The 14603-nt window shown below is 39.7% G+C and overlaps 1 protein-coding gene across 1 annotated transcript in view; it reads right to left on the bottom strand.

The window, feature by feature from the left end:
* Positions 1-14603, bottom strand: part of SH3RF3 (SH3 domain containing ring finger 3) — a 537384-nt gene that overhangs the window by 146609 nt on the left and 376172 nt on the right. The window contains exon 4 of the mRNA XM_040336482.1: positions 7497-7850. Coding sequence (XP_040192416.1) covers positions 7497-7850 — 354 coding nt within the window. The remainder of the gene's footprint in view (positions 1-7496; positions 7851-14603) is intronic.

Raw genomic sequence — 14603 nt, 5'->3', positions numbered from 1 at the left:
GACAATACTTACTTTGCTCAGTAAACAACTGCTTTGTCTCTAGTAAATAAACCCTATAATGTCACTTGATTCATCTGCCTACATAATCCACTGTGTTAAAGTGAACCTTTTCAAGTAAAAATGTGCAGACTGCCATTGCTGAACTCCTATTGAAAATACTAGTAGCCAGGCCATTACACCAAATCTCTGACTTCTCTATGATGACACAGTTACCTAGGAAAAGTCAAGCTACACCTAGAAGTCTTCATATGTCTACATGTATTACTAGTGCTTATGGAAAAGAGATACTGTAGCATACCAATCACTTGTAGTATAAGATGTCTACAGTGGCAGCCTCACAGTTTCTCTGAGGATAAGGATTTAGGCCCCATTTACACCTGAGTGTTTTGTAGCGCAAAGCTCCAAGACACTCAACAAGGAAAATCCCATTCTTGTATTGGCACATGTTCATATGAGTGTTACCTGTAGCAAAACGCCTGTTGCTCCAAAAAGTAAATGAGCATAAAGTGGTTGTAAAGGCTGAAGCTTTTTTTTACCTTAATAAAATCTATGCATTAAGGTAAAAAAAAAACTTCTAGATGCAGCTCCCTCCCCCCAGCATACCATTAAACCTACCTGAGTCACAATCTCAATACAGTGCTGTGCATGAGAGCAGATGCTCTCTCTGTTCTCTCCTTCCTCACTGGTTCAGAGACAGCAGCAAGAGCCATTGACCAAATGAGGAAGGAGTGGGGTGGTGCGGAGACATGCTCTATGTGTCTATGGATACACAGAGCTGCTTCAAGAGTGAATACCCATAGAAGTGTCCCCATAGTAAGCAGCTTGCTATGGTGGGCACTCAGAGGGAGGAGGGAACCAGGAGCACTGGTGGGGGACCTGAGAAGAGGAGGATTGGGACTGCTCTAAAGAACAATTGCACAGAGCAGATGAATATAGCATGTTTAAATAATAGAATTTGATCCTTTACAATCATAAGTGGTAGATTAATACACACAAGAAGATTGGGTAATATTACAGCATATTCCCACATTACAGAGTTACATAGTTACATAGTTAGTCAGGTTGAAAAAAGACAAGTACATCTAGTTCAACCAAAAAAAAAAAAAATATCGTACAATCCCATATACCCAATTCTATACCCACAGTTGATCCAGAGAAGGCAAAAGAAACCAGCAGAGCAGACTCCAATTTGCTACAGCAGGGGAAAAAATTCCTTCCTGATCCCCCAAGAGGCAATCGGATTTTCCCTGGATCAACTTTATCTATAAATGTGAGAGCCCCTGCATTCAGGAAGCCATGCTTAATCATACAATGTTCCTTCTGCTTAGTACAGCTGCATGGTGATTGTACTTTATTATTCCCTGCCAATGCAAACCTAGCAATGTGCTCAGAAAGGCAAAAACAAACACATGATTTATCTTAACAGTCCCTAAGCTGGTATGCTGTGCAAAAAGCCTCATACTCATATAGCCAATAAAAGGAAAATCTACAGCCCAACAATGGAAAATACCATCAAAACTTACCTTTAGTCAGTGGTAAAAAAATATAGATTAAAATACGTACTCACTAAAAATATACTAATATAAATACAAATATTTTCCATGGCTTTTTAAAAATCCTGTAGTAGCTAATTTTGTGGCTATATTGTGTAAGCCATTCTATGGAAGCAAGCAGCAAACAAGCAGAACAGAAGATGCTTGCACACATAATGTTCACCTAATGGAGTGTAACAGTTACTGTCACTATAGGGACCAGTAGGGTGACACAAGCTGATCTTTCATTCACAGTGTAGAATCTGATCTCAGACCAGCTAAGGAAACTATTACAGCTTAATGGGGCATAATCTCTTTAAGGCCTTCTATCTGCTTAGTGTGAATGAATTATATAAATGAAGGTGGCTTCCAGGAAAATATTCAGCATGCATATATTCATGGTAGCCTCATTTTGAATAAAGGCCAGATGGAAGCTCCAAATAAAAATAAAATCTCCTTTTCGGTAGCCTAGCTAGGATGTTAAAAACATGAACAAATCAACCATAACATAACTAAAGCACATTTTTCCTGGACAGAGTTTACTGTTATGTATGCTGAAGGTTTATTTGTGGAGAATACAAAATGGTTGGTGCTTGTGATAACTTCATGTCTGCCCAATAATGTTGGTGGATCAAATGGGGATTCAGAGCTCATACATGGTTACCAATAAATCAGTTTTCTCCAATATCACTACTAGCATTTAAGATGGGTCACTATACCTTGGAAACCACTTCTGTGCCCTTTAGTGGCATATCAGATGGCGGGAGGAGCCACAGCTTGTGTTGGGTGACCTGGTAAAGACACACCCGGACATGTCGGATATCAAAAGTGGCCATACCTCTGCAGAGACTCGAAAACTGGAGTAACTCCGGAGTGGAAAGGTAACTCTTATTGTTTTACAGGGTGCATTCAATTTTCAGTTTTTGTGACATAGGAACAGGGTTGCTTTAAAGAAAAACTAAGGACAGGATGGATTTTTTAATTTGTACAATTTTTGGAAGGACTAGAACATGTGGCAAGTTTAAACAGTACTGCTATATGTGTCCCCACTGGGTGGGTTTGTCCATACAGGCAGTCCCCTAGTTACAAACATCTGTCTTACAAACGACTCCTACTTACAAATGGAGGGAGGCAACAGGAAGTGAGAGGAAATCTACCCCTAGGAAGTGAAATTCACTCCTGTAAGAGACATTATGGGAAAACGGTTCCTTCCACTGATGCTTTATCACTAAGTCTTGTTTCCACAACAAAAATGAGGTGAGGTGAAATCTTCTAAACAGGGGCACAGACAGTAAAACAAACATTTCAGGGGTGTTGACCCTTCCCTATGCTATCCAAAAAGCTTAAAAATAGTTTTTCTGGCTGGAGCTAAACCTAAAAAATGTACCTGTTCCGACTTACAAACAGATTCAACTTATGAACAAACCTACAAACCCTTGCTTGGACCGCCTGTATTTCCTGTGTGGTATTGGGACAGGATGCAAAGGGTACATTGAGTGAAGACAGCAGCAAACCTTTTCTTTTCTTCTAACTCGTGCCTGCTTTAGACTTCGAACAAAACATTTGTGGCCCGATTTTCATCTTAAATTAAAGGTCCTCCCAAATCCAAAGACAATAATGGGAATTTTTAATGAATGCTATCTCCTTTTTAGATAAAGCCAATGTGCATAAATATTGAGCAAAATAAACTAATACCTCTTTGACCACTAGGTGGTAATGAGAAATCTTAAGACCTCTTTAATTTAAAAGGTGTAATCATCCTCCAATTCAGGTAAACACAATCAATACATACACACTTGTTGAATTTTTCAAAGTTAGATGAAAAGTAATAGGTAAAATAGTAAACAATGGGAAAACAATGAGAATTGGGAAAACTTTTGTTTTCATTTTTTTTTGTTCACTTGAAAGTTGCCTCTAAAAGGAAACCTTGACTAGGAAGACATTTTATTTAAAAAGAATATGTATATAAATAAATTAAAATTGTCTGACTATTATATTTTTTCAATGACTTTCTGTGTACCGACCTGGAACAAGTACAGTATACAGTCTGCTTTGCGTATAATTTTTTAAACGTCATGCTTGCTTTAGATCATTGCTTCAGGAATATACTAATGTCAGAGACAGATATTCAACTGGCAGCTCTTTTTCTCTCACTACAAATTTCCTTTAAATTCAGCACTTGTCCTTTGATTAACCAGCACTGATACACTGCTTCCTTATTTACATTTCTCAACAGGCAAATTAGCTTACATTGGCTAGCAAAGCTATTTATTAGACAACATTTCACGCCCGTTGCTCCAAGGTTGTCTCAACAATTAGGAAGAAGTATATCTCACCCAGTGCATCAATATATATAGCCATGTATTCAATGGAGTATTAACAGTATCCATATCTATTATCTTACAGAGGCACTTGATATAACTACTCAGTCTTATATCCATGAATTCCAAATCCACAACACACTTTTCAAATACCTAACATCACATTGTAAGTTTCCCCACCTCAGGCAGCCTCTATAATCTAATTTCAAGCCTTCTTCTACCAAGGACAACCCCCCCATCGGGTACTACAAATTTATTTAATGTCAAAATTAGAGTTATTTTTTTTCACCATCAAGTATTTGTTGTTCTCACACCAGGTAAAGAGTATTTAAAATTGGAAGCATATCTCTGCCCTGCTAAAAGGAGATTAGCTCAGTAGAGCTTGTCAATGTCGTTATTCCATTAAAAGATATCACACAGAACAGATGTATTGATGCATTTGCTGAATTAATGTGACTTGTACTTTGAAAAGCCTCCTCCTCCTTTTCAGCCTCTTTCTCTCTGCTCACGTTTGAGATGTCAGATGCAATTTGCACAGTTACCTAGGTAAATTGCTTGCCACATTAAAATACCTCACATGCTTAAACTCAAGATGTCCATACAAGTGGGATAAAAAGCGACCTCATTACATATGTGCATTCAGCTGCTTGAGTAATTATTAGGGAAACTATGACTGCTTTTTATTTTGCTATACCTAATGAACAGATTTAACATCTTAACATCCAAGTTCTGATTAAAATGATTTAGGAAAGAGAAGTTTCAGTGCTCCAAACATCTTTCTATACCTGTATTTCATAAGCATATACCAAAAATTTAAACTCAAAATAAAGCACTTCATAGAACAATGATTTACCAGTAAATGTCTTATGCCAAAAAACGTGAAAAATAGGAACACTATTTATCAGCGACCTTTTATCACCATTCACCTCTTCAGCCAATCAGTTCTGGAAGAGGGTCTTTACTATTAAATATTTACTATACATGCATTTCACAGATTACCCCCAAAAGTGGATATTAAAGAGTTTGGTCCCAAAAATCCCTGTAATGATGAAATTATAACTTTATATGTTATCTCCATATATATCAATTATTTAAAGATGGTCCACTACATACAGTATGTAAAAAATGTATTACGCGATAAAGTAGTATTAACAACAATATTAATAATAACAGCAATTACATTTTCTAACTCCAGAAAGCAGCATCGGAGAAAATGTGTATACGCTGTACAAATACTTGCAGATATATTGTTCTCTAAAACAAGCACATCCTCTGAACAACTTTCCAAGAGGCACTCTTGCATGAGAACAGTTTCTCAAGGCTAGATCAGAAACAGATTAGCAGTATTCTGAGCTGCCTAAGAATTATAAATTACAGTAGCTTTCCTTAATTTAAAATATAGCTGATGTCCACAGCACATGAGTAATTTGTAGCTGTATAGGTATGTCCAGTTAATGAAGCAGCTCTGTAGCCAGCTAAAGACGGAAAAGGAGCTTCTGTGCAAACCTCAGCCATAAAATTGCATATAAGACAAAGGTAACATTTCATTAAAGCAGAACTAAATGCAAAACTTTTTGTTTCTTTTTTGATATAGTAAATGGGGGTTACAACCCCTGTCTTATTTGTTTTGCCAGGTATCACCCTGGGGTGATTTCCCTTCACCCCTGTTTTGTAGCTACAACAGGAAGTGGGAGGAAATCCTTCTAAAGTGAGGGAATCCCTGGTTGCCACTAAGGTCACCAGAACAAGTGTCCCCATTAATAGATTTCCCCTCTATGGGATAATTTTGCTGAAAACAGTAAACAGGACAAATAGAGACATATCTCGTTAAAAGGGGCACAGACAGCAATAAAAACTGACAGGTGTTCTTATTCCTCTCCATCCCGATCCAAAACAAACAAAAAAGTCTTTAGCTGCCTTTAGTTATACTTTATGCTACAGATTCAACTGAACTGATCTGGATTACATAGCAGCAAAAATGATGTTACAGTGGAGGTCAAAACCTAACTAAGCTCAAACCTGTCCCCACTGCCGTCCTAAGCCCTATACTAATATACCAACTACCCTGTTAAAGAAAGATGTGTATACTTACCTAATCTAAGATCATGTGATTGGCTCTCAGTGTCGGCTTGAGGGGAAAGGAGGGACAGCCAACAACTGATGCCCCATAATAAGTCTATCGGTGATGTCACTACGCAGGCTCTGCAGCCATTGTTGCTGCTCTTTTCTCTCCCTGTAAGCCTGCCACTGGGGAAATAACGTGACTGTATCAGAGCACCCTTAGATTAGGTAAGTATACAGAGTGGTTAGCATCGTGCTTAGAATGGAGGTGGAAGCAAGTTAGGTTTTGACCAGACTTCCACTTTAAATTTTGCCCTGAAATAAATGGTAAATATATATTTTTTTAGAAGTGTGTGTGTAAAAGCCCAAAATATTGAAACGTACAATCATACAAATGTAATTAAACAATAACCAAGCACACAGCTTACTAGTATTGCATGTCTTGATACGATAATATGATAAGATAATATGACTGACACAATGTAACTAGAGTGAGAAGTAAGAAGGCCTCAATATTCATGAAATGCCTAAGGAATAAATGTAACCCTTCACCCTTCTATGCATCTGTCAGTAATAGTGAAGTGTGAATGAAATAGAAGCACTATGTACCATCTGAGACCAGACATCATTAACACCATGGGGAATAGCGGACATTAGAAAGATTCAACCATGGACATCTCCTGTCAGACAATACCCTGACATTACAGTCTGTGATTTATTTCAAACAGTATTTAAATATAAAGACATTTTTAGGAATTTTAAAAAACAGCAGCTTTTCTCCAAAGCAAAATTGTTAGGTTGCAGATGGAAGCAGGTATATGCTGTGAGTTTGTTAGAAAAAGATCAGTAGTGACGGTCCAGTTGCACTTTCAAAAGCAAAAGGTTAGGGAAATAAAGGAGTTAGTGACATTCAAAACTGCTTTTAGTATATGTTTGTAATTGGGATAAAGACATGAAAGGTTAGATATAAACTACTTAGAAATGTAAAGCCTGATTTATTTGGAGATTAGGATAATAAACAACAAATTACTCTGAAGCTGAGCATGTTAATATGTGAATATTAATTATTAAATATCATGCCAACTAACCTTCCAAAAGCCATGAATAACAAGGTGCTCAGTATACTGAGGCTGATTTATAAAAAAAAAGAAGGAAGAAAAAGTATCTGTGTTGCCCAGAGCAGCCAATCAGATTTCAGCTGCCTTTCTTCTAGTGGGATTTAAAAAACAAGAATTGGAATTTGATAGGTTGCAATAGGAAATACGGACACTCTTATCTCCCGCACTATAAATCTGGCCACATGTAGTGTGATCCTAGGTATGCTGTCAAAATGAGGGCAACACAAATTTAGTACAGATTAGAAAATTAGAATTGTCAGATTTAGGATTAGTAGACATTGAAATCAAAAGTCAAAGCAGCATTTAGACAATGGCCATTGTGGGCACATGTATTGAAGCATACATGTCATCAAAAAGTTCACCAACTTAAAGCATGACTGATGAGCTCAGTTTCATCAGATGCCATCTACATGGGTGCTCTATTCCGACTATTGCCCTCATGTGGCTACTGTACAAACAGTTACCTGGACTGGAGCACTGGATGAAAGTTGAGCCACGCCTCCGATTCTGGCAGCAGCGCGGGGATCACTAGAACTGATCAATACTGGAGCACTAATTTCCATGGAATGCCTGTTATTCATGGCATGGGAGGATTTGTGCGTCATACTGAGGGCTGTGAAAGAGTGTCGTTTCTTGGCATTCTTCTTGATGTCCATATGCCTCTGGTTAGCACTGACAGCTCCGGTACTGCTTAAAGGAGGACTTGAGGTCACCCTGACTACCATGCTGGCATCAATTGAGATAGGGACCTCATAGCCTGGTGCTGTAGATATGCTTGTCTTGTCCTTCTCAATGAGTTGTTTGGCTGTCTTGTTCAGCTGAGTGTAGAAGGGGGACATTAAGGGGAAGAAAAAAATATATAAGTTAAATTGCTGTCATCTTGCATCTTGTTGCTTGTTTCTGCCCTTTTTAGCTGAAAGCAACTTAAAGGCTTTGTGCGGAAGCAGAAAAAAATAACACATTATCTGTAAAACGGATATGCAGATTAGAACAAAAAAAAAGACACAGTGCCAAGGTCAATGAATTTGTTATTAAAAATAATCTTTACATTCTAAAACCTATACATGTTACATACAATTTTAATTGCTACAACTAATTACTTGAGACATATTTCTCATTAGAGAATGCAACCTGCCTTTCAGAAAACCTAAAGACCCGATCAAAGGTTGATGCAATTATTATATGTACAGTATTAGTTCCCAATTTTTCTTATCTGTTGACCGTGTATTCTAGACCAGTCTAATCACAGGGTTTTGTATTGCTGTAGGTATGTCCACTAAGTTGACACATCACCAGTGCTTGCAGCTATAACCAATGTATGCTGCCAGGGATGCAACAGATAGATAAATTGATAAATAAATATGTCACATATCCTATTCATTATAGTGTGCACTTTAAGACTCAAATGTGTATAGGGTCAGCCCACCCAAAAGCGATATTTTAGCAATGGGCAGCAGCTTTTTTGTACTTCATTAGCAAAATCTCCCTGTTTTAACACCCAACTGTTTTACTCTACAGCATTTACCCAAATATCAACATTGGCTAAGCTGACCCTTTAATAGATTACCGAAAACAACTATATATAGTGTGGTGATTGACATACCACTCTTTGTCTCTTACTACACGCTTTTCTTGTCCTTGGGGATTTCTACCTCTGTCAAATGAGCAGAGGAGTATGATCAGCTTTCAAAAATGCTAACAGCAGCATGACTTTATTAAAAATTTACTGCTCTCCTCCATGCTAATGTGACATTGAGAATGAAGGCCCCTTACGGAGAGGGATACTTAACTAATAGAAGCATGGCTATGCAGTGAGAGTTGACCTAATGCAGGAAAGTTAATTGGCTCCATATGTATTAGCTACAAGGATGTGAGGTGAAGGGGCAGAGCCTGAACTCTAGAAAAAGACTATGCTAAGGCTTTCCACTGACCTGGAGAAGTTCAGCTTTCAGAAGAGTTGTCTGCCCACCCACCTACTCTGTGATAATTTGTCACAGTTTAATTGGTGGTTGGACCTTACCATCAACTAAAGTGATTCTAAAGTGATTCTACCTTAATGCATTCCCTCTATTAAGGGAAAAAATTATATAACTTGCTGTGCTACCCCCTCCCTAAATGCTTACCTGAGTCCTTAATCTATCCAGTGCTGTGCATGGCTGCATCTCTTCTGTCCTCTCTCCCTCTGCTCACAGGGAATGAGGCTGCAGCAGGAACAATTGGCTCCTACTGCTGTCAATCAAATAATGTGAGAAGGGAGTGAAGGGGAAATGCTGGGCCACGCTGTGTGTGTGCAATGCCATTGCACGGTGCAGGTGAGTATAACATTTTTATTATGTTAATTGAAAAATTTACCTTAGAATCACTTTACATGGCTTTAATGGTTTATGCCCTCAATTTGAATTTAGGATCAGTCTAATGCCTGTCTGACATTATAAGGACAGGCCTCTTAGCCTATGTCAGTTTATGGTTTCCATGTTCTCACAGTATAACTGTGACAGACACTGGTTACTTGTTACAATTGGAAAAGTTCAATAAAGCTGTGGACTTATTGCCTATTTAGAATCCTATATGAAGTTGGGCATGGTACCTAGAAGCCTTAGATGGGAGGTACCCCCCCAGAAAGGTGAACTTGACCTGGATGAATGGTTCAAGTATTTTAACACCGCTGGCATTTCCTTTCTGAAATTTTTGGTTGATAAGAAAACCACTAAATTGGAGAGACTAGATGAGGAAATCAAGGCCTTAAAAATTAAACTAGACCCCTCCAAGGAGAGTGAAGAATATAAGGATAAATCTTTGAGTCTTCTTAACTATTTAGAAAAGGAAGACAGGGACCAGAGAAACAAAAAGAAAAAGAAATTTAACAGGGACCTAGAGGACTATCAGAACGGTTTGGTCTTCAATTGGCAAAAAAAATTGCTTGAAGAATTAAACAAACAAAATCCAATCGGGATGGAAGTCTCGAATCCAGTCTCTGGGGAACAACCTATTATTTCTTTAGTACCTAAGAAAAGCTTCCAGCATCTAAAGGCAAATCCTGGGAGGGCATCCCCTAGGAGGGGCCAAGGACAGTCTAAAGGCCCAACATTTAAAAATCAGAGTCGCCCACAGGGCTCATTCAGACCCTTTTCAGGGTCCCAACATACCGGGGGTCCCCAACAGGGCCCTTCGGGTTACACATTCCCTCAGAATTTGGCCCCTCCCTTTCCTGGGAGTTATTATCAAACTATGGCCCCTAGACCATCAGGGCCAGGCAACCGTGGTAGGGGTTGGGTTGTAGGGGGCCCTAGGGGCAGAGGCTACACCTCTGATAACAGTAATAACTGGCGTCAAGGTCCCTTAGGTGAGTCCGAATACCCCTCCCCTGCTTATTTTCAGCCTGAATCGGGACTAGGTTGGGATTACAATGTACCGGTCGCAAATGCATTCTTCCCATTAAGTGATAGAGACGGTCCTGAACGGCATTTGGCCCCTGACGCATCTAACTACAATGGGCCAGCAGAGGGCATGTGGTTTGCACCACCCCCCTCTCAATACCATGACGCTCCCACTCTGTCTGGTGCATCTGTCGCCCCCAGTGGATCCTATAATTGGGGTTTTCACAGGCCAGGCCAGGGCACAAAAAGGTTAGTAGAAAGAGGAGAGGAAACAGAGGGGGGAGGAAGCACAGGGTCCAAACGCCCCAAAACGTAGTTGGGAGGGGTATCTTTAATTTAAGTACCAAAACCTTGACAGACTCTGAAAAATCTCTACTGGATAAGGGGTTAAAGTTCGCACCCCCACAGAGCCTTAACAGGTTTGGTACCTACATGGATATACATAAATTCGTTAGGAAGATTCATATAAAAAGGTACATGGCTGGAATAACTCCGTCTGATCGACACCTAACCAATGGCTTTGTTCATTCAGGCCTATCCAATTCTTCTTTGTTCAACCCTCCTGGTGGAATGGCACCATCCTTGAAAACCTTTAGGGATGTCCTATTAAGAGACCTAGAGGGTATGGAAATTAAGAAGGCCAAACTTAGCAAAAATTTACAAGAGGGTCTAGATTCTCTATGCAAAAATAAGGATTTAGTTATCCGACCGGCGGACAAGGGGGGGGGTATTGTCGTCTTGGACAAGGTGGATTATTTAAAGGAGATGCACAATATTGTCGACGACACTGACACTTACTCTGTTCTCCCTAATGACCCCAAACTCAAATACAAAAGGGAATTAGAAATTTTAGTGGAGAGGGGATTATTTGAAGGTATATTGACTATCAAGGAGAAACTTTTTCTTATCCCTAAAGCCCCCCGGACTCCCACTATATATTATCTCCCGAAACTGCACAAGGATCCAGTCTGCCCCCCGGGACGTCCCATAGTAAGTGGGATTGATTCCATTACGTCCCGGGTGGGCAGATATATTGATTTTTATTTACAGCCCTTAGTAAAAAAGGTACCTTCCTATGTTAAGGACTCAAGGCACATTATGAACATACTAGCCAGTTGTACAGCAGCCTCAGGGATGTGGATGGTTACTATCGACGTAAAGTCGTTGTATACCATCATACCCCACACCTTGGGTATGGAGGCAGTCCTTTATTTCCTCTCTAAAGAATCTGGGCTCTGCAATAAACAGGTGGAGTTCATTATGGCCTTGTTAAAGTTCGCTGCTGGATCAAACTATTTCTGGTTTGATAATGTGTTCTATAAACAGGACACTGGGGTGGCCATGGGGGCTAAGTATGCCCCAAGCCTGGCCAATTTATTTATGGCCAGGTGGGAGGAGGATGTCATCTATTCGCGAAATGTATCTCAAGTTGCTCTTTGGGCACGGTACATTGATGACATCCTCCTCCTGTGGGCTGGTGAATATGAAGACCTCGTTGGTTTTATCAATGACCTCAATTCCAACAATAGAGGGATTGAGTTAAAATACGAGGCCAGCCAAACCAGTGTCCATTATTTGGATCTAAATATAAGTGTCAACGACGGTTCCTTTGCCACTTCCACTTATTTTAAGGACACCGACCGCAATGCTTTCATCCCTATCGATAGCTGCCATCATGCCCCTTGGCTCAAGGGAGTTCCTAAGAGTCAATATCTCAGGCTCAGGAGGAATTGCTCGGACCGCCAAGAGTTTTTAAATCAGGCTGGGGTCCTTACAGAGCGTTTCCTAGAAAAGGGTTACAATGAGAGCACTTTAAAAGACACCCTTGACCATATTGCAGCTATGGATAGGGATGAACTTTTGCGAGAAAGGGAACAAGCTGAAGGAAATCAATTCCTTGACGGCGTGCCTTTCATTACCTCCTATTCCATCCAGCACCGGTCCATTTCACATCTGATTCAGAAGCATTGGCATATTGCCAGGAGCGACCCGGTGCTGAGAGAAATTTTGCCAATAAAACCGAAGGTGATCTTTAAGGGAGTACAGTCCCTTAGGAATAAAATTTCTGTCAATGTTATTGACCCTCCCCTTAGGGGCATTGGCTTCTTCGACCAGCTTAGGGGCTACTATAAATGTAACAGGTGTCGTGTGTGTGCCCTCAGCAGCAATCAACGGAGATGTGTTACCACCTTCATTTCTACAGTTACCCAGAAGGAGTTTAAAATTGTGCCATGCGTTACCTGTGCCTCTACTGGGGTTGTGTATTTGGTTCAATGCCCGTGTGGGCTACAATACATAGGTCGTACTAAGAGGTCCTTTCAAGTAAGGGTTAATGAACACATCACAAATATCCTTGCAGGTTTTAGAAATCACTCTGTGTCTAACCATTACAGACTTAAACATCATAAGGACCCCTCCAATACCCTTTTTCTCGGAATTGATATATTCAAGGCGCATTGGAGGGGTAGTAATTTAGTTAGGGAGATTTCCCAAATGGAAATGGGGTGGATCCATCGGTTGAAATCATATAGCCCCCATGGCCTCAATATTGAAACAGATATAAATGCTTTTATTAATAATGCCTGATGTGAACCTTTGTAAAAGGCCCTATGGGAACAGACACGGGTTTCAGCATTTTTATTTCTTAAACATAACTAAGTTTTGTTTTGCTTTCACCTATTTAGTATATATATATACACAATTGATTTAATTTTATTTTTTAAAAAAATAATCAATTTTCATGCATTTTCCACTTATGTGGAAATGCTAATTTTTAGTAGAATTTTTTTCATACAATTTTCATCTTTTCATTTTTCTTTTTTCACCATGGACACAATTTGTGTTCTCTTTTTCCCCCCCTTCCTCCCCCCCCTTTTTTGAGGTATGTTTACCCTTGAGGGTGTGGGGTAGCACGTATTGCGATTTCTCACAATATCACATTTCCCGACTGTGTTGGGACTTATTAAATATAATTTTTGTAAATTTATTTAAATATACCAACTTAATTTATAAAAATATTTAAAAATTGGTATAGCATATTGTTTGGCTTATTATCACTTAATTGATCTAAAACCAATCAGCATATTTAAAATTTAAAAATTTACATTTCACTTTTATCACTTGAAGTGTTTTTTTGATCTTGTTTTTGTACAGGAATGTGTCTTCCCATCACATTTTTTAGTACTTAGGACAATACCTTTTAATAATCTTTGTCTTGTACAGACATGGAGGCCTGTATTCTTCCTAGGTTTAAACTCCACTAGGTTTAATTTAACAAGTGATTTCTAGTTTGCCCACAAGATGGCCACGGTGAGCACCGAGTTGAATTATTCTGTGCCGGATATGAACTTTGTGCTTCCCTGATTTGTCTGTGTGCTAATTTCAATTAGTCTCCACGGAGGTTTTACAATATTTAAAACTTGTTTCCCCTTTTTTTGCCCTTTTTTGCGGCGAGTGGGAAGTTCACTCTGCGGCAATGGGGTACTAACATCAAAGAAGACTGACATTCTCTGCTCCAAGCCGCGCACGTCAAGCGCGGTGGTATGGGCAAATTTACCCTCAACAAAAATGGCGGAGTCTGTTCCCATGGATCGCCGTTTACATTGAGTGGCTGCTATATGAAGGTGTCTCACTGCTGCTAGCCCTACCCCCATTGAAAACGTCCATTAGTGACGAAACGCGTCTGGGAGGTTGCGTCAGTGACGTCACCACGCCAAGGAGGAGGGCTCCTCAAGCCGGCCGGCTTTACTTTTACTGTCACATGCTGTTTTTACTCGTACTGATGTAAGTACATTACTTTTAAATAAATATTCTTATCCTGCGGTATTACGCTATTGTGCCCCTTCTTTATCTTTGATATATGTGTCTGGATCGCTTGATTGCTATTGTCCTGTGCGGGGGGCAACGAGAGTGAACCGCAACTCCTTTCCAACCCATTGCTGAGGCTTGGATCTCGCTGCTTAAACACAAGTGTTTCCACCCTGAGTATCCAGAGGATTGAAAGGCCGTGGCTGGGCTATAGCCAAATGCAATAAAGGCTTGCCGTTTGGTAAGCAGCTTATTCTTACGGTGGAGGATTTGCACTAAAAGCATGCATGTCACCTGGGTGTTCGTGGTTTGACCAAATTTAAGAACTTAGTGTCATTCATCAAGCAAACCAAAGGCTCTATCCGTTATCATTGTCTTCAAGGAGAT

The sequence above is a fragment of the Rana temporaria genome, chromosome 2 (assembly GCF_905171775.1).
Source record: "Rana temporaria chromosome 2, aRanTem1.1, whole genome shotgun sequence".
Lineage (NCBI taxonomy): Eukaryota > Metazoa > Chordata > Amphibia > Anura > Ranidae > Rana > Rana temporaria.
Note: the sequence above shows the minus strand (reverse complement) of the source record. Positions and strands in the feature narration are given on the sequence as shown.